The 22,724-nt window shown below is 35.3% G+C and overlaps 3 protein-coding genes across 3 annotated transcripts in view; 2 read left to right on the top strand and 1 right to left on the bottom strand.

The window, feature by feature from the left end:
- The window catches only part of LOC106673932, a 423,722-nt gene extending 423,107 nt beyond the window's left edge, over nucleotides 1–615 (top strand). The window contains exon 5 of the mRNA XM_014406324.2: nucleotides 120–615. Coding sequence (XP_014261810.1) covers nucleotides 120–292 — 173 coding nt within the window. The 3' untranslated portion in view covers nucleotides 293–615. The remainder of the gene's footprint in view (nucleotides 1–119) is intronic.
- A 6,140-nt stretch (nucleotides 616–6,755) lies between these two features.
- LOC106673947 (cytosolic endo-beta-N-acetylglucosaminidase-like) lies at nucleotides 6,756–15,353 on the top strand. The gene is made up of 10 exons (XM_014406345.2): nucleotides 6,756–7,072; nucleotides 7,139–7,287; nucleotides 7,341–7,644; nucleotides 10,283–10,454; nucleotides 10,506–10,721; nucleotides 10,776–10,951; nucleotides 11,009–11,143; nucleotides 13,705–13,782; nucleotides 15,026–15,172; nucleotides 15,237–15,353. Exons 1-10 carry the CDS (start codon nucleotides 6,822–6,824, stop codon nucleotides 15,283–15,285), a joined length of 1,677 nt encoding a protein of 558 aa, XP_014261831.1. The 5' UTR covers nucleotides 6,756–6,821; the 3' UTR covers nucleotides 15,286–15,353.
- An 11-nt stretch (nucleotides 15,354–15,364) lies between these two features.
- Nucleotides 15,365–21,480, bottom strand: LOC106673460. The gene is made up of 9 exons (XM_024225149.1): nucleotides 21,375–21,480; nucleotides 21,132–21,299; nucleotides 20,947–21,077; nucleotides 20,749–20,875; nucleotides 20,559–20,684; nucleotides 18,146–18,235; nucleotides 15,730–15,882; nucleotides 15,554–15,673; nucleotides 15,365–15,493 (listed from the first exon to the last, which is right to left on the bottom strand). The coding sequence occupies exons 1-9, from the start codon at nucleotides 21,478–21,480 to the stop codon at nucleotides 15,384–15,386; spliced, it is 1,131 nt and encodes a 376-aa protein (XP_024080917.1). The 3' UTR covers nucleotides 15,365–15,383.
- Between the last annotated feature and the right edge of the window lie 1,244 nt (nucleotides 21,481–22,724).

Genomic DNA, 22,724 nt, shown 5'->3' with positions numbered 1-22,724 from the left:
ATAACACTTCCATGGCCGCATAGGGAATAGGGATATGTTGATTATAATTCCTCAAATTACAAAACAAAATGAAAAATTACTAGATTCCCGTTTCCACTAATACAGGCTTTTTGTTTCAGGAATCGAGTATAAAATAGGAGAGATACTGCCAAGGGAAACAGGGACATGCCTCCAGTGTCAATGTGGAGCCGGAGCCCGAGTGACTTGCTCGCCCAAAGACTGCACCAGCCCGGACCAGTTCCATTCTCTCGAGCAGCAATCCCTCGACATGTTCGACGTCGATGTATTTTAGCTTGGTCGCGATCCCAGACCCAAAACCCGCCCTCCCGTCATCCCTATAATTTAACGCTTCATTACATATCATCCAATCCTCTTCTGTTCAAGATCAAAAGTATCGAGGATGAAAAGTTTTATACTTAACTTTTGGAAGAGAGAAATGAAAAAAAAAATTATAAAAAGCACCGGCTTTTTCCGTTTGACCCCAGCCTTTGTTATCAAAATAGTGTAGTTTTAATATATATATTTGTACAGTAGTTTAATGGTTGACCATCGACGATCTTATGTGACCAGCGCAATACCAACAACCACCACCAAGCAATTTATTTTTATCGCGATTGTAGCAGTTACGATTTTCATATTTTCCGTTGCATCAAATTATTTATTTTCATCAATTCATTGCTTTAACCCTAGATTGAAATTTCGATCAAAATAAACGTCAACAGTTTGACCAGTACTGATCATCGCGTCGGCCTACTTGTTTGTCCGCTTTGAAGAGCTTTTCGACGAAAAGCTACACGATCGCTATATTTTCCACGTGTATTTTAAATAAATTTAAGGCATATCAGACCGTTTTTTAATCATAATAGTATCACTGTGATCCTAAACATAAAAAAAAATTACAAATATCAATTTGATACATATATTCACATTTGATTTCGTTATATAAAAAAAACAGATTCTGTAGTAATTAGGGATTAAAATGTAGTATTAAATTAATTATAGAAATTAAGCTTTATTTCTTCAAATAACTTTTGCCTAAAACGTAATGAGCTTTTTTTTTAATCTTCACCTTATTTCAGTTTTTTGAGGCGACGTATCTTTAATTTTAATTATTACAAAAATATTCTTAATTTCTTCATAAAATTTGATTTCTCGCTGTAACTGCTACGATTGTAAAGTTCATTTTCTTTACAAAATAAAGCCTAAGGGAGTTTAGAATTTTTTAAATAAATTATTTCCTACGATGAGATGTTACATTCGAAACAAGCAAAAATAAATATTTTCATTTTATACACATAATATTATTTTGATAATTTATATTTCAATGAAACGTTTATTATTATATTTACAAAGATAGATCATTTTACTAATAAGGAATAACAATTATCAATGTATGTGTAGTGTTGTTTAGAAAAATTTATTGGGACCTATATATACAATCAGCTATTTATATATAAATATATTTAAATTAATTATGTGTTATGTGTTAGTTCAAATAGCATATTTCAGAAAAGAAAATATCTTAATTAATACGGAATCAGAGAGGATCTTGTAATTCTGAAAATGTTATAGCACAATAAACATGTACTTAATAAAGGTAACTTAATGTGATAGTTAGTAAACATTGTGTAGCCGTTGATAAAATTTAAATTCAAACAACGTTCGAAACGACCAGTAGTCTGTTGAGTTAAATATCGTTTTATATAAAAGAAAAAAATTCACAGCAGTAATTAACGTAGGAGTTAAGTAAAAAAAATAAAATAAAGAGGACTATTAGGGTTAAGAATAACGTGGGCATGCAATTCTCTTGGTTTCATTAAGTCTTCCAGTTTAATTTTGTTTAAATTGTAACATTTTAACAATAATTTGAAGCAGAGTCAGATGGCAGATAATTTTTGTGCTATTTAATATACATTTATTAGAATTCAATAACTGTAAGATGTATTATTATTAAATAAAGATTTTGTGTGGATACATTTCAGGAGTGTTTTTTTCCCTAGTCTAAATAAAATCTCTAGATGTGAGTAAATATCATTGTATGTTTTTTTTATAAACCGTTGTTTTGGTGTCTTTCTTGATTTAGAACAGGCACTCGGGCTTACTTTGGAATTGGGTTGACGCAGGACTTGATGGAAATGCCTATTTCGACTTTTTTCGGTTTGAAGGACAATTGTTAAATTTCTGGGTATGCATCTTAACTCTAAACTGTTATGGACGCGCCATATTAAGTAAGTATTAGAGAAAGGGGAAAGATTAAGTAATGTCCTTCGTAGTCTCTCAAATACTCGGTGGGGAGCAGCCCCTCGTCTGGACTACTCTTCTATAGATCAACCATCAGATCAGTAGTGAAATTCGGACTAATATTTTACGGACAATCAGCGGATACACATCTAAAAAAAACATTCATAAACAGGTGTCTCCGGCGCATCCTAGGTTGCCTTCAGAGCACACCAACCATTGCAATTTATGCGGAGGCCGCGGAACTTAAATTCTAGAATTATAAAGTTGGCCGTTAACAAAATTATTAGTCTTTATCAAACGGACAGTCCTAGTCTCTCACAGCTCAGGTCCAAGTAAGCAAGTTCTGGCTTCATAAAAAACCTCCACCGATTGTCACAGCGTTACTAACATGTGTGCCCAGAATTTACTCAGCATATAAGAGCAGACTCGATCCAATATTCCGTTTGCCCTCTTCTTCGGAATTTAGGGCACCTCGGTTTATCTACCTACGGGACTATTCGGGCTTCTCTCCCCAAATTGTAAATCAAATGTTTCTTGCTGATTCCAGGAGTCTCCTGGAAGGCCATCACCTGATTTTTACGTACGGCTCCCTAATAAACGATACGGCTTTGCATTGTACGACCCGATGCTCAGGGTAAACAAGAAATTAGCCCTTCCGGAAAAATGCTCCATATTTTCGGCCGAATCCTTGGCAGTGTTAAAGGCATTACAGTACGTCCAAGAAAATATATGGGTTTAAAAAGTCGCTGTTTTGACAGACTCAAAGGGTGTGATCTCTAAAATAGAAAGAATAATTGTGTAATAACAGCATTTTAGTGATAACTAATAATTTACTCACCAGGGGCATAAATGTTGCCCTAGGCTGGATCAAAGGTCACTCTGGAATAAAGGAAAACGAGAAAGTTGATCGATTTGCAAAGGAAGAGGTCATTGACGGTGAGCGGTGCGACTACGCAATGACCAAAAGTGACTGCCAGCGTGTACTGAACCATAGGTGGATTTCAGATTGGCAAGAGTTCCATAATTCCGCTGATGGAGGCTCACTATATAGAAGCAGATTTCCTTTGGTGCCGAAAGAACCGTGGATTCAAGGGGTCAGGGCACTTCGACATTATTTCACCGTAATCTCTAGAATACGGAGCAACCATGGTCTGTGGGGAGCACACATCGTAGAATCGGGCTTAAGGAGTCCCCCAATTGTGTAACATGCGGCTACCCAGAAGAGTTAAACCATATAGTAATGGAATGTCCAAGGTTTGAAAACGCAAGAGGTAAACTGCTAAACGGTATTGATGCCCTAACCGATCCGGACAGACCTTACTCTCTTGAGACGCTCGTTGCCTCAGGGAACAAGGAAGTGTATGCGCTGCTATTTTGGTTTCTGAAGGCATCTAATCTGAAAATATAACTTTATATAAACAGGATCAACTTTTGTTGTAACTTACCAATAAATGGTGGTGGCCTTATTTACTCGGTCCTCTCTCCATCAATAAAAACTGCATGGCTAATGCCTTAAGGCACAGTAAAAAAAAGGACAATTGTGCAGAAATTGATAAATACGAATTCCTTATTATGTGTCCTAAATATATGAAAGAAAGGGGCAGATATTTAATTCTCACTTTTAAATACGAAACCATTTTGCGCTCAAATAATGTACAAGTTTGAGTACCAATTGTTAAATTTTTGAGAGAGATTGGAAATTAAGTGTAAAGTGGATGAAATTTGTCTGGAACTTGCAACGGAATTCTGTATCCTTTATCCTTCATTCATATGAATGTTCAGAGAAATAATAAATTAAAACAGCAACTACAGAATGGCTGTGGCTAATTAGGTTAATGCAAAAAAAAAGTTTCCTACGAAGCAAAAAGCTTGAGCAATGGTTGGAAGGAATATGGGCTGGAATCGTTATTGCGATTAATGGTATCTAATGGTTTCTGTCAGTTTTCCATTTTTATTTTGTCAATGGTACTCTTTTTTTTATTTTTTCGTGTGTTTTAATGCAGTTACATAATTTTTAAAAAAATAAAACATTTATTCATTTTTAAATATTTAATTTCTTCTTTGTTTTGCAAATATTTCAATATTATGCTTTTTATATTCATATAGGTTCTATGTATTCATTGCATTTTTTTAGTTTGATCATTTATTTATTTTACTATATTACACTCCAAATGTATTTGACTTTTGATTTTTATCTAACTTTAAAGCTTCCTACCTAAAATATGTATTTTATCAAACTTAAATCTGCTTTTTCTTTTAATTGAGTTTTACCTCGTCTAAAGAAGAGTTGACTAATTTCTATGTATTCATTTAAAAAGAACTGATTGTTAAATTTTTGAGAGAGATTGGAAATTAAGTGTAAAGTGGATGAAATTTGTCTGGAACTTGCAACCGATTCCTGTATCGTTTACCCTTCATCTACATGAATGTTCAGCGAAATAATTATTCAGAAATAGTGAGGTACGGTCTGGTGTGATGTAGGTTTCTGAAAAACATTTTCTTTATCGTGCCAACATTTCGATCTTTATTGAGATCATCTCGATTGAAAATAAAAAAAATTTTTTTTGCATTGTAAAAATTATCTTTTTTCCACATCCTACATGTATTTGTTAAATTTAAACAATGTTTGTAAATCACAGGCCCTGAAGATGATCTCAATAAAGATTGAAACGTTGGCACGATCAAGAAAATGTTTTCCTGAAACCTACACCACACCAGACCGCATCTCACTATTTCTGAATAATTATGGACTAACCGTCACTAATCACCACACACACGTTCAGAGAAATAATAAATTAAAACACCAACTACACAAATGGTATGAATGACTTTGGCTAATTAGGTTAATGCAAAAAAAGTTTCATACAAAGCAAAAAGCTTGAGCAATGGTTCGAAGGATATGGGCTGGAATCGTTATTGCCATTAATGGTATCTAATGGTTTCTGTCAGTTTTTCCATTTCTATTTTGTCAATGGTACTGTTTTTTATTTTTTCGTGTGTTTTAATGCAGTTACACAATTTTTAAAAAATAAAACATTTATTCATTTTTAAATATTTAATTTCTTCCTTGTTTTGCAAATATTTGAATCTTATTCCTATTATATCCATATAGTTTCTATGTAATCATTGCATTTTATTACCTTGATCACTTATTTATTTTACTATTTTACACTCTATTACAATGTGTTGTTGATTTTGATTTTTATCTAACTTTACTTCCTGCCTAAAATTTGCTGTGTATTTGTATTTTATCAAACTTAAATCTGCTTTTTCTTTTAATTGGGTTTTACCTCGTCTAAAGAAGCGTTGACTAATTCTATGTATTCATTTAAAAAGAACCGATTGTTAAATTTTTGATTTCAGATGTACGTTTCTGAAAAACATTTTCTTTATCGTGCTAACATTTCGATTTTTAATGAGATCATCTTGATTGAATATAAAAATATTTTTTTTGCATTGTAAAAATTCACTTTTTTCCACATCCTACATGTATTTGTTAAATGTAAACAATGTTTGTAAATCCCAGGCCCTGAAGATGATCTCAATAAAGATCGAAACGTTGGCACGATAAAGGAAATGTTTTTCTGAAACCTACACCACACCAGACCGCATCTCACGATTTCTGAATAATTATGGACTAACCGTCACTAATCACCACACACACGTTCAGAGAAATAATAAATTAAAACATCAACTACAGAAATCGTATGAATGGCTGTGGCTAATTAGGTTAATGCAAAAAAAAAGTTTCATACAAAGCAGAAAGCTTGACCAATGGTTATGGGAAAGGATTATGGATGGAGGGAAAAAACTATTATGATCTGGAACCCCTATTGCGATTAATGGTATCGCTTGATTTCTGTCAGTTTTTGCGTTTCTATTTTGTCAATGGTTCTGTTTTTTATTTTTTCATGAGTTTTAGTGAAGTTACTTAATTTTTTCAAATAATAAAAAATTTATTCATTTTTAAGTTTTTAAATATTTAATTTCTTCTTTCTTTTGCAAATGTGTGAATCTTATTCCTTTTATATCCATATAGTTACTATGTATTCTTTGCATTTTACTACCTTGAACATTTATTTATTTATCTATTTTTTACGAGAGTTTGCAACAACAGAGGTTTTATCAACCCTCGGGGTGCCGCTGTTTTTGAAAAAAAAAAAACAGCACATTTGTAAGTATGTCAGGTTCGAATGCAGGGCCGCTGAATTCGAACCCGGGACCTTTACCTTACAGTGATGAGCGCCGTGTCTACGCCTAAACCGTTGCGTCCACCGACGCCCCCTTATTTATTTTACTATATTACACTCTATTACAATGTGTTTTTGATTTTTATCTAACTTTACGTCCTGCCTAAAATTTGCTGTGTATTTGTATTTTATCGAACTTAAATATGCTTTTTCTTTTAATTGAGTTTTTCTTCATCTAAAGAAGCGTTGACTAATTCTATGTAAAAAATGACACGCTGAAAGAAAAATTGTCAAGCCTTACACAAAAAAAAATACAGCTGATAAAAAATTATGTATTGTAGATAAAAGTTGTAAATTTTAGTGAAATAATCAAAAAAAAATTGAGGAAATATGGAAGACCCTAATACTGATAGCGTTTGCCGGCCTTTTACACACGTGGACATGATCATCGATTGGAGAGCACCGGAGGTGACGAGCACGTGGGCGTTCCACGTGGTCGAGCTGAGGAGGAGGAGCAATTTCTGCGTGAAAGGATATTCCAAGTGTACTGCTGGCGCTGTGCCGCCTCAGCTCCTGAAGAGGTCCGAATGTCCCAAGACCCTCTACTGCCACGATATGCAGGGTGGATATCTCGAAGACAAGTAAATTGCCATGTTCCACCGTTTTTCAGTCGATTGACGGCTAATTTGAAAGACATTCGGTTTTAGATATTCCTTCGGGAGCCAGAAGAAGGACGAATTCCAGTTCTTCCGATGGTCGGGCATCGATATATTCGTCTACTTCACGAGAAACCTGCTGACCGTGCCACCTCTTGGCTGGATAAACGCCGCCCACAGAAACGGCGTTATCGTCTTAGGTATACCGTAAATCCAATCTTTTGGGCATTTTTGACCGAAACGTAATTAAAAGGGACTCTGGTCTCCGAGCCGGGCACCGAGTGCATCTGGGATCTGATCCTCCATTCGGACGAGAGCGTCGACAACTTCGCGATTAACATGGCTTCGATTTGCTTCTATTACGGCTTCGAGGGGTATCTGCTTAACATAGAGCACGACATCGTTTGCGAGAAGGTCGAACTTTTCATCTACTTCATCGAGACTCTGAGGAGGCACTTGAAAAGCATCGACGAGGACAATCTCCTCATATTCTACGACTCTCTCACCTACCCTGAAGGACGACACGAATACCAAAATGTCCTCAATGATAACAATTGGTAAGGAAAACTTCTAAAAAAATTACAACTAACGAATTTCTAAATACCTAATAATTTTTGGCTATCATATGTTCCGTTGTTAATAATCAAACTGCAACCAAGCCCAGAAATATTCCTATCAACATTATTACCATGTCAAAATTGATTGATATACTTTTAACAATTCATCAATATCTCCCAAAACCCCTAGCTTTGAACGATAAATATACACTATGTAAAATTATCTGTGTCATTCCCTCGTTTTTAAAGGTTAAGGTTTTTAATTCAGTCATTCTCTGATGCTAAAAATGCGTTTAAAAATCATGATTAAAAGGACATACCATCGGTCGCTTGGATCGGCAGAGTAGCTCACATGGAGAAATTGGCTCTCCTTCACCTGATTACGTACACTTTTCTCCATATAGAGAGCGCGTAAGAACGCCACCCGATATGAGAATTTTGCCTGAAAACGGCAGCGAATATTTGTTCCGATTCTTGGAGAAAACAGGATTGTTTTATTATATGTAGTAATGAAAGATTTTAGCGTGTGTTAATGTTGAATGTATTTATTAGCGTGAATGTATAGTGTGAAATGGCCGACGGCGGATTATTGAGTACCCCATCGACCCTCAATAAGATTACTCATATAATATGTGTAAATTGTGATGGAATGTCGAGTACTCCCCTGCTCTTATTGAGTGTTTAGTGACTGGGAGTTTTGTGGCCTTGACAAGGGCCGGTGTTGTGTTGAAAGAACCCGTGACGAAGATATAAGGCCTAGACCGTGCAAGTGCGTAGGTTGTGATGTGTGACAGAGTAAACCGTTGGCTGAGGTCTGGGGGCTCGTGAGTCGGTTGACTCCACAGAGTCCGAAGGTACTGTAGTGCAGCAATTAGCCGAGAGCTGCGTTTGGCGTTTATAGCCAAGTCGGCTGTATATAGAAGGCGAAAATCAGGCTAAAGCCGCGAGTACCCTTGCTGTCGTAGATGGTGTTCCATTAGTGATAGCTCGTCGGGTTGACGAGTCTGCTGTCGTTCATTAGTGATGAATGAGACCTCGTCGTGTCGACGAGTCTGGTGTCGTTGTTGCCGATGTCGGTTACATTAGTGATTGGTGAGATCTCGTCGGCTTGACGAGACTGATTCTAGCGGTGCAACCCCTGCTTATAAAGGGAAGAGCTCTACTCTGATTGGCTGCAGAGTGGAGGGCGAGAACATTCCATAAGTGGTAGTGACATCTAGCGGTAACTACAAGTGGCCACTACAAGTGAACAGTATTTAAATAAGAAATAATGTACTTTCAAATATGTGAGAGTGCCTAGGTTTAAAAATTTACCTCTTCCCCAATGGACTTCACCGCCATATCTCACCTCCAAATTACATCGTGATATGGCGGTTTTCGCCTCTTCTTCAGAGATGCGTCAATTCATGAACCCTGCTGCGTTATAGTTTCACCCTCCTGTGCATTGATCTGTACTTTGTGGCGGGTGAAGACAGATTCTCCTTAACCCTCTCATCGTGCATGGGTTCGAAAGATACGTGGAACGTGAGCGTCGAAAAAAAACTGTAGTAGTCAGGGTACCTGGACACGTCGGGATGAAGGGCAACAACGTAACGGCCAATCCTCCAAACCTTCCTACCTCAATTTAGCCCGCCGACGCTAAATGAATAATAAAGAGTACGGTACAGAAAAGATGGCAGCGTTAGTGAGAACGGTCGTTAGGTGCCTCTAGAGTCCAAATCGCTAAAGGACTAACCCGACTCAGAATTGGTCATAAGCAGTTGACTCAAGGGCATTGGGTCCTTCATGTAGAAAACGATTGCGTTCCATTTTATGGAAGGGATTCCTTTGCGTTGGACTCCTGATGGGGGCACTGTCACTTAAGAAAACACATGCACCGGATAAGAGTACAGACAGAAGATACACTGTGCAGATAATGTCGGGAAGAGGAGGAGACTGCAGAAACATAAAATGTGTTCTGCGGTCTCCTCCTCTACACATTTTATGCTTCTGCGAAGGTCTGTGTAGGTGCAGGTTCTTGCAGCTAGGAAAAAACCACAAACAAGATCCTACACCAAGGAACCGCTGGCAAAGCTTTGGAGGCTGGTTAATAGCCTGAAGCTGGCCAGTGAGTTATAACTAATAGAGGAGCACAATAGGTTTAGGTGTAGCACAATTTAGGTCGAGGTGGAGTAGGCCTTGTGGCCGCCTCTCTTATCCCTATCCCTCTCCCTTCCTTTGCTCGATATAAAGAGCGAGTAGGAATGCCACTCGTGAGTTATTTCGCCCCCGTTCTTATTTTTTAGGGATGCACTTTTATTTTATATAGTTCTTCTATATTAATAACCTTCTCCTAATTTTTTTAAAGATTAAGTGCATGTATTAGCGTGAGTATTGTGATAGGGGCAATGATGGAATATTGAGTACACCATCGACCCTCAGTTAGATTAGTTATACTGTATAATATATGGTCATGGAGGCATATCAAGTACTCCACCTAACTGGGCATGTAAATTGAAAGAATGTATTTAAGGGTGAGTGGGTTGGGATTTAGAAACTGATTGCGTTGAAGGCTGATGTGACCTATGTTTTAAAAATGTTTGATGTTTTTAAATAACATAATGATTTTCTTTTTAATTATGGGTCTTGTATTTTAAAGGGTTTACTTTAATTTGACTGACGGGATATTCATAAATTACAACTGGCTCGAGTCCTATTTGTCTTCCATGAAAGAGTATCTTAACGTATCGCCTGACCGTGTTGTCGATGTATTTCTCGGCGTTGATGTTTACGGCAGAGGAAGCCAAAACGGAGAATTCAGGACGGACAAGGTAATCGACTAACAGTTTTCTTGCAGAACTTTAAACGCGATTCTTTTCCAGACTATTGAAAAAGTCCGTAAGTATGGCATGTCTGTGGCGCTTTTTGCCCCTTCTTGGGTGTACGAGTCATCGTCCAACAGGAAGGAGTACATCCAGAACGACTACCAATTTTGGAACCAGTGCTACGAGCACATGTACATCGCGGGCACGACTGTCCTTCCGTTTCAGACTTGCTTTTCCATCGGGCACGGCAACAACTACTACGAAAACGGAAACGTGAGTACTTGGTCTGTAAGACAAATGGACAATTATTCACCTCCTTCCTTGTAGATCAGGCAGGCCGGACCTTGGTACAACTTGGCCAGAATGGCTATCCAGCCGTCGGAGACGATCGGGTACGAAGGATACGTCGACAACACATGCATGTGCTATTACGAACTGGACGCGTACAAAGGCGGCGGATGTCTACTCATAAAACAATATGAAGGAGAACCGCATTACGACCGGTCGGCATCAACTACAGAAGGAATTAACAATATTTTCATTGATTTTATCACTTTCAGGCTTTTCATGTGCGATTTTAAAGTTAGGAAGAACGATAAGCTCATTTTCAAGTACGTTTCAAAAAACAATGTACAAGGGACTGACACACGTCTTGAGTTTTTAATTGCATATACAAATGAAGACTTTCAACCGAGGTAATAACTGATTTAACAAATAAAAAAACAAAAAAGCACAGCAAAAGTTTTCCTTTGAGAACCATCACTGGCAGAATATGCACTACCTAATTTTGTCCAATATTCGTCAGTACTTGCATATATGTACATATATTGACAACAAAATCCATGTTATACATAAAACATATTATTTAATACAATAATTAAAATTTTCATAATTCCCACTAATAAGAGTACTCAATATTCCTCGGGGAAATTGAGAATAGAGCCCTTCCATTCACGCTAATAAATACATTCATACTACTACAGAGTACAGAATAATCGTCGAGGTAATTGAGAAATAATATCATATGTAGAATCACGCTGATAATTATATTCATGAGGCTTCATCCGCATTGCGCCAGATTACTTAATATTCCTTAAAGTAACGGGATGGCGCTCGTTCATTCACGCTGATAAATTACATTCACCCGTCCTAGAGTACTAAATATTCTTCGGGGTAATTGGGAAAAGAGTCTCTCCATTCACGCTAATAAATACATTTAACCTACGTCCAGTATACTCAAGATTCTTCGTAACAATTGGGAAGGAGTCCCTCCATTCACGCTAATAAATTACATACACCCTGCCCTAGAGTACTCAACATTTCCAGAAGAAAAGAAGCCCCTTCATTCACGCTTACATTTAATACATTCATATTACCCCAGAGAACTTATTATTCATTGGAATGAGTATTGAGATCCTTATTCATGCTAATAAATACATCCACAAAACAATCTTTATTGGCAATGCCCCAGAGTGCTCAATATTATTCGCGGTAATTAGAAAAGTAATCCCCTGCGTTCACTCTAATAAATACATTCACCCAACGCCTATAGTACTCCAGGTTCTTCGTAATAATTGGGAAGGCGTCCCTCCATTCACGCTAATAAATTACACCCTGCCCTAGAGTACATTCCTTAGAATAATAGGAAAAGAAGCCCCTTCATTCACGCTTATAAATACATTCATACTGCCCCAGAGAACTGATTATTCATTGGGGTGAGTATTGAAATACCCATGCTAATAAATACATCCACAAAACAATCTTTATTGGCAATGCCCCAGAGTACTCAATATTATTTGCAGTAATAGAAAAGTAGCCCCCTGCATTCACTCTAATAAATACATTCGCACTAACCCAGACTACTCAATATATATCATGCTAAGTAATACATTTACCTACTCTAGAGTAATCGATATTCCTTATAAGGAAAAGAGACGGATGCAAAATTCTTGGAGTTGATGCTAATAAATTGCTTCCTCGAAGTACTCAATATTCCTTGAAATAATTGGGATGCAGATCCTTCATTCACCCTAATCAATTACACCCCCCTGCCCTAGGGTACTGAATAGTCTTTGGGGAATTGAGAAATGTCACATTCATGCTAATAAATTCATTCACACATTATTCGCAATGCCCCAGAGTACTCAGAGATTTGCCAGTGTAATTCGAGAAGCCCCTTCATTCATGCTAATTAAAACATTCATTCTATTCTACAGTACTCAAAATTCCCTGTTGAAATTTGAATAGAAGCCATGTTCATGCAAAAATACATTCCACTGCACCAAAGTACTAAAGGTGCTCCTCCATTCGCCTCTGGTCACTCCAACCACACATACATAATAACCTTCTTTCATTCACCCCTTCCATTCAAGCTAATAAATACATTTCTATATGCCCATACACCCAATATTCCTCAGGGGGTTCCAAGAATAAAAAATGAAAAATTCTTAATATCTCTTGTAAATTTTAACCTTAACTTTTTGCTCACAGCATACAAGGCCAATTTGAAAAAACACTCAGTTTTTCATCACACTTTCAAGGAATATATTCCCTTAATCATATAATCCTTAACTGAAACCATTAATAATCATAGAAAAGGTTAACAAATATAAACAAGGTTTCAAGCATAATGAAATTGAGAATTTAATTTATGCTGACCTAGATCAAAAATCTGTCAATTTTGGCATGTCCTTGTGGCTGTTTTTTATTGTAAAATTATAATATTAAAATTAATTACAATATTAATTACATCGAAGATGAATGTAGAGTAAATTTACAGTTTTTAAAATAAACTTTATATTTTTCAGAAATCTGACCATGTAACCTTAGTCCCTGTTTATTTTTATATTATGTACACATTATATGTTTCTGTTTAGTCTGGTTTTTTTAATGTTTTACAGCCCTTCTACCCCTAATGCATTTTTATACTGGTGTATATTTAAATTGCACTTTAAAAAATATTTCTGTCAAATAGGTACAATTAGCGGTATATTAATTATAAAAAATGTCCAACTTTTTTAACCTATGAACAAATATGTCTTTTGATCATAGAGCAGATATTTTACAAACTGACAAATTCACCTAAAAACAACTGCTTTTGCTCCATTCTAGCCATTATTTATTTATCAAATCAAATCCGAGAGCAATTTCTCAAAATAACAAAAGCTGTAATATTTTTATTAATTTATTTCTAGTTTATAAAAACTTTTGTTTCAAGCAAACACTCAGCTTATTGTTTAATATTAATTTTACACAGTACAAGATGTATAACTATGCCAAAAGATGCACCTGAGGTCATGAGTCCGGATGAACATATTGGTTTATGGTTGACGCAGTAAGTTTATTTTTCCGATATAAAATAACTACTAAATCGGTATAACTGGTACTAGGTAGATGGACTGGGGATGGGGTTTGGTAACTTTAGGCTTGTCTGGGAGGCCTGGAACACTAACGGGATACACAGGAAACAAGCTCCTTGTAGTTTAAAAAAAACTGAACCAGCACTGGGTAAATTATTTGGTCCATCTAAAATGAGCATTTGACCCAGTGCAAGTTCAACTTATAGATAAAATATACCCATATTCCCACATTCTTGTTTCTTACGCTGGTGCATCATGTTGGTGGGTTGGCCGGGCTCGGTTGGAGAGGCACCAATCCAGAGCTTCGGGTTCAGGTGGTTCTGTGCTGGATTGGAAGTTGCTCCAGTGAACTTGAAGCACACGATACTGGCTAGAAATCATCAATAAAACACCTGTGTGCATTGAAATGTTCGAAAAGTATAGTGGTGCAAAATCTGTTTTCCTCCGATGGAGTCCTGTCTTTGCTGCATATACTGCAAAGACTCGAAGGATTATTAATTAGTTATAATTAAAAAAATGGGATAGAAATACATAGTTTAAAATTAACTAAAGCTGATAATTTATTAATTATTTTATGAATTATATTTGAACAAAGTTTCAAATTTGATTTGGCAAGTAGAATTGTGATGCAAAAATCTATTTTAGAAATGTTCTGTAATTTGATCAATTAACACTTATTGCAGGGGGTGTTGGTGGCTCAACACTGTAAAGATCCTGGGTTCAAATCTGACAATTTGAACCTGATGTACTTACAAATGTGCCTTTTTCAAAATCACCAGTACTCAGAGGATTCATATAATTTTGTAGTTCAAATAACCTCATAAAATAAAATAAAAAATAAAAAGCATTATTTGGTTATTAGACTCAAAACAACTTTTTTGGTTAAATTCACTAATTTCGTGGTCCGCTTGACCAATTAATATATTACAATTAATTAAGGTTTTTAGTTGAGATAAAAAAGTCAATGGCACGAGCGGGATTTGAACTCACGATCTTCAGCTAGATACGCCGGGGTTGAGATGGGAAGTTAGTGTCCGAGTGGATCGAGGTCACGATAGCTCAAGTGGTAGAGCAGCGGCGTATCTAGCCGAAGATTGTGGGTTCGAATCCCGCTCGTGCCATTGACTTTTTTATCTCGACTAAAAACCTTAATTAATTGTAATTTTTTGGTTAATATAGATATCAACATTTTATAATTTTTAATTTTTTTTGTAACAGTGAATTTGTTATAACATGCCCAGCAGATATATCTATAATAGAAATAGCTCTTAAGCTCGTCGGTGACAGAGTGTCTGAGTTGCTCCTGGGTAAACTTTACATCGATCTTATCCAGGATCAACCATACTTCGACGAGCGGTTCAGAACGTAAGTATCAAATATTTCGCTAAAATCAAAGCAGATTTCTTAAAATTTTTTTTAATTTTTACAGACTCAGATACAGGCCATGGTACAAGAATATTTCCAGAGAATGCATATGACGTATACTGTTGTCACATGATTTTATCCTAAATAAAAACTTGTACGGAGCAAATGTTTTATTATTCGTTAAAACAAAAATAGATTTATTTAGAAAATATTACGATGAGCATAAAATTTGTCTAAAATTCAAATTAAATCCCCTATTTCCTATATCTTCATCCTCGCTGATGGCGGTTCTTACTGTAAGCACATACGGCTGTGATTTTGCTGGAAAAAATTTATACTGTTTGTTTATGCTTTTTTTTTTTTTTTTAATTCAAAACTTACTTCTCACAGTGTTGAATGAGTTTCCGCAGAACCTGTCTTCTACAAGGTCCATCCCTTCCCTAATTGGCGAGGGGATGATGACAAAATTATTCGTACAGTCGGTACCCATTAGAGCAACACCTGTTGGAAAATTCATACTACAATTTAGTCTTAAAGACATTTATGCACTTTTCTACCTGGTAGACCGGCCGTCGTATCTCCAGATATCGTAAAGGAATAAATGCTGTCTGACGACGCAGACCACTCGATTTCACAGTAGCCGATTGTTGGTTTGACACAGACGCCGTAGTTCAAGTTGTTCAACTGGTGATTTGTTGGATCTTTAAAAAAACAAATCAATTTAAATAATTAAAGAGCGAGCGAATAACAGAAATATCTTTATCTTCTGTTTTCCCAAAAATAATAAAAATTAAACGTTTAAAAAATGCAATATTATTAATATTTTTCCTAGATTAAATTAAAAAGTATACATTTCTTGCAGAACTCCATAAAAATTATTAAATAAAAGGGTCAAATTAAACTTTGTCCCACCTTTGATCATACAGAACTAGTTTTTGATCCATCATAATGGATAATCTATAAACAATAAAGTCGGATAGTATCCGACAAGGGGCATCTGTTTGCCAGTGGTAATTATTTATAAGGTGAATTAGCAATAATTCCTCTATGTCACTTAGTATTAAGGATCCCATTAATTAGGTGAATTACATAAACATAAACCTTTGTCCATATCATGTCCGAGTTCATCAAAGGATGGTACACTTATAATTAACGTAGATAATTCGACTTGGATGACTTTCGCATATGTATCAAAACTATATTAATTTTCTTTGTTTGTTCACTGCTGTGTTCTTTGAAGATGAATTGTGATTTACTCTTTTATATAAGCTCAAATCTGTGCACGGATCTACACCCACATGTACAGAGTTCAACCTCATTTCTCATATTCCATTGTTTCCAGTTCCAGGTTTTATAATTTAAAATAAATTACTGGCAGGTCTTAAGAATCACCTCCCTTGGGTCTTATCCATCCGGCCACCGAGGTTGGTCTCCAGAGGCTACAGTTAGGTCATTTCAACTCCCAATGCAACTTCCTAAATCCAAAGTTAATCACACTCTCACTCATTCTTATATTATTTTCTATTTACACCCGATACTCAGGGTGGTAGTATTCTATCACCCTTTACACCTATTATATAACTTTACTAATTGATGAGCTAGTCAATATTCTGCCATCAACTCTATGACAATACACATTCACGCTAATAAATACATTCACTCCCAACCCAGGAGGTCACAAAACTATCTATGTACAATAAAACAATCCTGTTTCCTCCTTCAGCCTTGTCAAGCACGATTCTCATCACGAGTAGCATTCCTACACGGTATGTATATGGAGCCAAGAATTGCATCGTTGACACATTACAACACTTTGGCCTATTTGTAATCAGGTGACAATGATGCTAGTTCCTCTGAGGACCACCTATTGATAGTAGTCTTGATACTGAGAACTTCTCTGCTGATTCAGCCCAACTTTTTTTAATCCTATTTGTTATGATTTTAGCATCAGAGGCCGGATGGCGGTAGTTAAGTCCAGAGGTTGGAACAAGTTAAGTCCCAGCCTTAGTCACCTCGTCCACCTTTCAGTTACCCTCAATATATTGTGAATTAAAAGACAGTTAATAGTGTTAATTTTTAAATCCATTACATGGTCCAATTGACCAATAAACTTTTTCAATTAATTAATATTTATGAAAGGCATTGGTTGAGGCTAAAAATCTAAATTGAAAAATGGCAAAAAGGAGTGAAAATTCGAGAGTTGAGGTTGAGATGGAAAGTTGGTGTCCGAGCGGATCAAAGTCACGATAGCTCAAGTGGTAGTGCATTTAGCCGAAGGTCATGGGTTCAAATCCCGCTCGTGACACTGACTTTTTTATCTCAACCAATGCCTTTCATAAGTATTAATTAATTGAAAAGTGTTAATTCTGTTGGCAATTTTTTTTTATTGTCAATAACAAATAATATTATGACCAATTAAAAAAGTATTGTGTGACATACATGGTAAACAGTATTTATAAAAATAGATAACAATATTTATACTATAAAAATAACCTTGATTAAAAAAACTTAACTCCATTATTTTAAATCTAGAATTTTTTTTAACTAAACGCACCAATTTATTTATGCAATATATTTCAGGCCATGTCCCTGCTCCCTCTTCAGAGCTCACTATTTTGCTAAATTGAACTACTAACTATGAGTTCAATTTAGCAAAATAGCGAGCCCTGAAGAGGGGCCATGGACATGTCCCGAAATTCATAAACAACTGAAATATATTGCATAAAAATACAGTTGTATGTTTAGTTTTAAAAAAAAAAAGAGATTTAAAATATTTTTACCACCAAATTAAGTTAAAATTAATATAAAAAAATAAAATTTGGATTAACTCTACTATTTTTCTGTTGTATATCCAATTTTTTGAATTAAAAATAAGCCCTAAAGGATGTTCATAATTTGGCTTATTTTCATTTATGGTTCAACAAAAAATTCCCTAACACCGTATAAATCCACATCCATTTAATTAAAACTTGCCTAATATAAACATCGTAGCACTCCCGTCAAAGTTGAAACTGGACACGGAGCCAGAAGTAGAGGTGAAATACATCAGACATCCACTGGGAGCTGTAATAAAAAAATAGAAACTGAATAATATACAAAACGCCTGAAGCGGTAACTCTTCTTTTTTAAACTATTCATACAATTATGTACATTTATAAACAAATAATTAAAAAATCTAGCTAGTTAGTTGTCAATAAACCCTAATGAAACCATCTTGGCTCCCTTTATCAACAAAAGAGCTTTAGGAGAAGGAAATATTTAGGAAAAGAAGTAAAATATTTAGGCGTCATCTTTGACCAAAGACGTCTTGGAAAAAGCAAGTAAACAAAATCACAAGCAAAACAAAAATTGCCAATGGTTTTGTCCAATTTCAAAAATTAGCAGCTTTTTCTTCAAAACGTGTGAAAAGGTTAGATCAGGTGGATTTCTCAAATAGACTACACTATACCTGTAATTAAAAATGTTGTTTTAATTGTATTCACTGCTCTGAAATCAAATTTAATTTTCAGTCTAGTTCAAAAATTCGATAGGTGTAAAAGAAATGGATCTGATTAATAAGGTTTCCAAATCATTTGCCATTATTTCCCAGTAGTTTGATCACTCCTGATCATCCCAGATAGCTTATTCTTTTTGATTGTATTTAAATAAAGCATATGCACATTAAGTTATATCTGGTGCTGGAAGAATAAGAATAGGCAAGATGTCCAAATCACTGACACATTCAACGACTCAGACTTTATTATTTGTCATTGTTTATCACGTATTATGAAAATAGTGAATTCTTTGGGATAGCAAAGTATCATCTAAACATTTTGGGGTCGTAGTGATTTCTCCTTTTGGCAGTTAAACTTTTATTTATTGTGTCAATCTCTGCTAATAAATTTTGTAGAAGATTTTTTTATTATTATTATTAAGTAGCGAATTCTTCTCAGGCGTATAGTTCCAAGAGCTGTTTTCCCAGATAACCCAGTCTTTTCAAAGCTACTGCAAGGCAGTTTTTTTATTTTTTTTATTTTATGTTCTGTCATCGATTGGCCATTTATTGATAGCCCCATTTTTTAAGTTACCAATTAATTATGCCAGATAGAATTTTTAATTTCATTCCATTCCTGAAGAATTTTCTGAAGAAGAAGAAGAAAAGGAGAAAAAGAAAATTCTGAGAAGAATTTCCTCTTGTTCTTGTTAGGCTGGTTTTGTGAGCAGTTTTTGCTTGCCTCGTTGATTTTAGCACCTCTAGTATTTGTTGTGTTCTTTATTTACCAAAGATTCCAGTTCTTCTTTAATTTATGCAAGAAAATAGATGATTTAGACCTATGATTTATTCCAAGCTCTTTGTTTTTGTTTTTTTTGGGGGGGGAATATATCTGCTGTCACGTTGCCTGCAATTCCCTCATGACTTGGGACACATTTTATCCCAATTTTATGGTTATTGAGGCAGCTCCAGATAAGTTTTGATAAGTCTCACAGACTTGGGGAACTTTTGCCAGAAAGAATTATTCTCGTTGCACCTTTGAGACATTATTGTTTATTTCACGTGCACGTGTTTTTATGGCAAGCAATTGGCTTGAAAGATGGTTGTGGGGAGGGGCGAGTTCCATTTGGTGTTCAAAGTTTGGCCCTTTATGCCCATTCCCGTACTATTTCCATCCTTGAGCCATCCGTAAACCAGAAGACCTACTGGTTTATCTGCTTTGTTTTTTTCTTTATCAATAATGATTTTTTTTAAACTTTATTGAAGATTTTGGTTAGATGGTTGTTTTTTGGTATCCAACGAATTCTCAGTTCCTTGATCACCTCTATCCTTTTTACATTAGGTGGTAGCTTGAGTATACGTTCCATTGCGGCTGTGTAGTTTTAACAGCACTAATGATGCTAGGGCACGCAATTTTTTTTATTTTTAGAAAAATCTACTCTGTCTTTCTTTGAGACTTTAGAAATGAAAAACCTGAAATACCTTCTGAATGTGCATAAATTAAATAAAATAAAGTGCATGAAGCAATAAAAATTACAATATTTATTATTACGATGTTTTCTTACATTTCGACCTCAACAGTTTTACTTGTGATTTTTCCTTCTTGAAGGTGGGATAACAGGTCATCTCAAAAAAACCACAACCAGTTTTTATCCACAATGTTTCGGATTTATTTTAATCCTTCCTCAGGTGTTAACGCAATGGTTAAAACAGTGGTCGTCAGTCATTAACATTTTATAATAGTTTATTTTAAAAACGTTTGTTCGGAGTCTGAATATGTACCACACTGGCTCTTTTTTAAATGAACTGAGGAAGGATGAAAATAAAGCCGAAATGTTGTGGATAAAAACTGGTTGTGGTATTTATTTTTAATAAGCCTAAAATAAAAAATATGTGTATGTAATTTTTCCATACCTAGTTCAACACTGTCACATGAGATTTGAGTTATTTCAATATTCCAAAATCGTTGATCATTCAGGCTGCTTGTCGTGTCAACAGTGACTTGATGAAAGGCGCAGTTTGGGTCAAAATCGACATAAACTATCGAAGCGTAAACATGATAGATAAAATATTAAAATGTAAAGCCTATCAAAAAATTGACTACCTGTTTTGTCATTATTATTCCCGCAGATTATTGGTGTCGTGTGAGATCCAAGGGACAGAAAGTCATCGTTGCACTCCCCAGCATTGTTTGGCTGTGCCAAGTTTAACTGGAGGAATTTCATTCTGAGCTGGAATTTTACAATAATAAACAAGAATCCAAAATTGAATTTCAAAACAAAAAAAGAAGGATCTTTTTCACCTGACAAATATTATCTTTGGCTTTATGTATCGTAAGTTGACACATTGCTCCTCCAGTCTTTGGAGAAGGAAACTCTGGGTTGGTGAAATACGTTATTTGCGATTTTGTACTATCACCACAGCTTTTAACAACTGTAAAGTTTGTTATAAAAAAAAATTCATTTTTCTAAAAGAAATAATACTTACAGACACAGCAGACGCCTTTATTGCTGGCACATCGGCCTGATGGGGTTCCTGTATTGGCCTCACACTGAAGTTTGCTCAGGCAAATCCCTTCCTGGTTGTTTCCAGTGCAGGCCACCCTCGGTATGATAGTTTTTCTATAAAAAGGCAGTATGAACGGCCAAGGCCATACTATTTCAAAAAAACAAAAACAGAGGACAGAAGTGTTCAGAGTATTGCTTAGGTCTTACAGCACACATGACTTACTCCTCGGTTCCCTATTTGTCGGATATTCCTTCATTTCTTCACTCAATGGATCACATTTCGATAAAAACAGTGAATAGAGGAAGACATGTGCCAGTATCCACATCATCTCTGTGACTGAACTCTTTCTCCCAATTAACACCCTGGTACTAATTCATGCGAAGAAAGTAAAGATCTACTGTCCTCATTGACTGAACACTTTTTAAAATTAGCATACCAGACAATTGTATGAATATTTTTTTAATCACGAGTGTTAACTTAAATATTTATTAACAAATAATAGCAGTATTTGAAAGCCACTGTGTAGTTTGGTCATTTCCAATCATTTTGATCTACTTAACCTTGTTGTTTTGATCTTTCAATAATTATTAATTAAACCAGATAAAATCTGCGTTGTTTTTCTACATACTTTATTGATAGATAATAACTTAGCCAGGATATTAAATTGTGATATTTCTTCCGTGAGGTCTGCAGGTTAATGAATGAATAGTTTGGTCATTTCCAATCATTTTGGTCAGCCAACCCTTGCTGCATTGGTCTGTCATTGATTGTTAAGGCAATGATTATTAAATCAGACATTGGTAAAATTTGTCTTTTTTTTGTACATATATTTTTATGAATCTGTAGTTTGGTCATTTCCAATCATAAAATCTACATTTTGTTTTTACATACTTTATTAATAATAACTTAGCCAGGGTATTAAATTGTGATATTTCTTCCGTGAGGTCTGCAGGTTCATGAATGAGTAGTTTGGTCATTTCCAATCATTTTGATCTGCCTAACCTTGTTGTTTGGGTCTTTCAATAGTTGCTGAGGCTCGTTTATTAAGCCAGATTAAATCTTTTACATATATTATTAATAATAACTTAGCTTCAATGTTAAATTGTTATATTTCTTTTTGCAATTTGAGGGCTCATGAATGTGTAGTTTGGTCGTTTCCAATCATTTTCGTCTATCATTAGTTGTTGAAGCAATCTTCATTAAACCTGATATTTGTAAAATCAGTCTGTTTTGTACATAACTATTTATGAACCTGTACTTTGGTCATTTCCAATCATTTTGGTCAGCCAACCCTTGCTGCATTGGTCTGTCATTGGTTGTTGAGGCAATGATTATTAAATCAGACATTGGTAAAATTTGACTTTTTTTGTACATATATTTTTATGAATCTGTAGTTTGGTCATTTCCAATCATTTTGGTAAGCCAACCCTTGCTGCTTTGGTCTGTCACATTGGTTGTTGAGGCGATGATTATTAAATCAGACATTTGTAAAATTTGTCTTTTTTTTTACATATATTTTTATGAATCTGTAGTTTGGTCATTTCCAATCATTTTGATGCCTAACCTTGTTGT

This window comes from Cimex lectularius, unplaced genomic scaffold, assembly GCF_000648675.2.
Source record: "Cimex lectularius strain Harlan isolate CLEC.00 unplaced genomic scaffold, Clec_2.1 scaffold15, whole genome shotgun sequence".
NCBI lineage: Eukaryota > Metazoa > Arthropoda > Insecta > Hemiptera > Cimicidae > Cimex > Cimex lectularius.
The sequence above is the reverse complement of the archived record's forward strand: the minus strand, read 5'-3'. Positions and strand labels throughout refer to the sequence as shown.

Bases quoted from the DNA above. Each gene is read 5' to 3' on its own strand.
- LOC106673947 (XM_014406345.2), top strand. From the start codon at position 6,822: ATGGAAGACCCTAATACTGATAGCGTTTGCCGGCCTTTTACACACGTG. The intron at 7,288-7,340 runs GTATACCGTAAA...CGTAATTAAAAG, and splicing joins AAACGGCGTTATCGTCTTAG to GGACTCTGGTCTCCGAGCCG. The intron at 10,455-10,505 runs GTAATCGACTAA...ATTCTTTTCCAG, and splicing joins GAGAATTCAGGACGGACAAG to ACTATTGAAAAAGTCCGTAA.
- LOC106673460 (XM_024225149.1), bottom strand. From the start codon at position 21,480: ATGATGTGGATACTGGCACATGTCTTCCTCTATTCACTGTTTTTATCG. The intron at 21,078-21,131 runs GTAAGTATTATT...CAAACTTTACAG, and splicing joins TAAAGGCGTCTGCTGTGTCT to TTGTTAAAAGCTGTGGTGAT. The intron at 20,876-20,946 runs GTGAAAAAGATC...GTAAAATTCCAG, and splicing joins CCAAAGATAATATTTGTCAG to CTCAGAATGAAATTCCTCCA.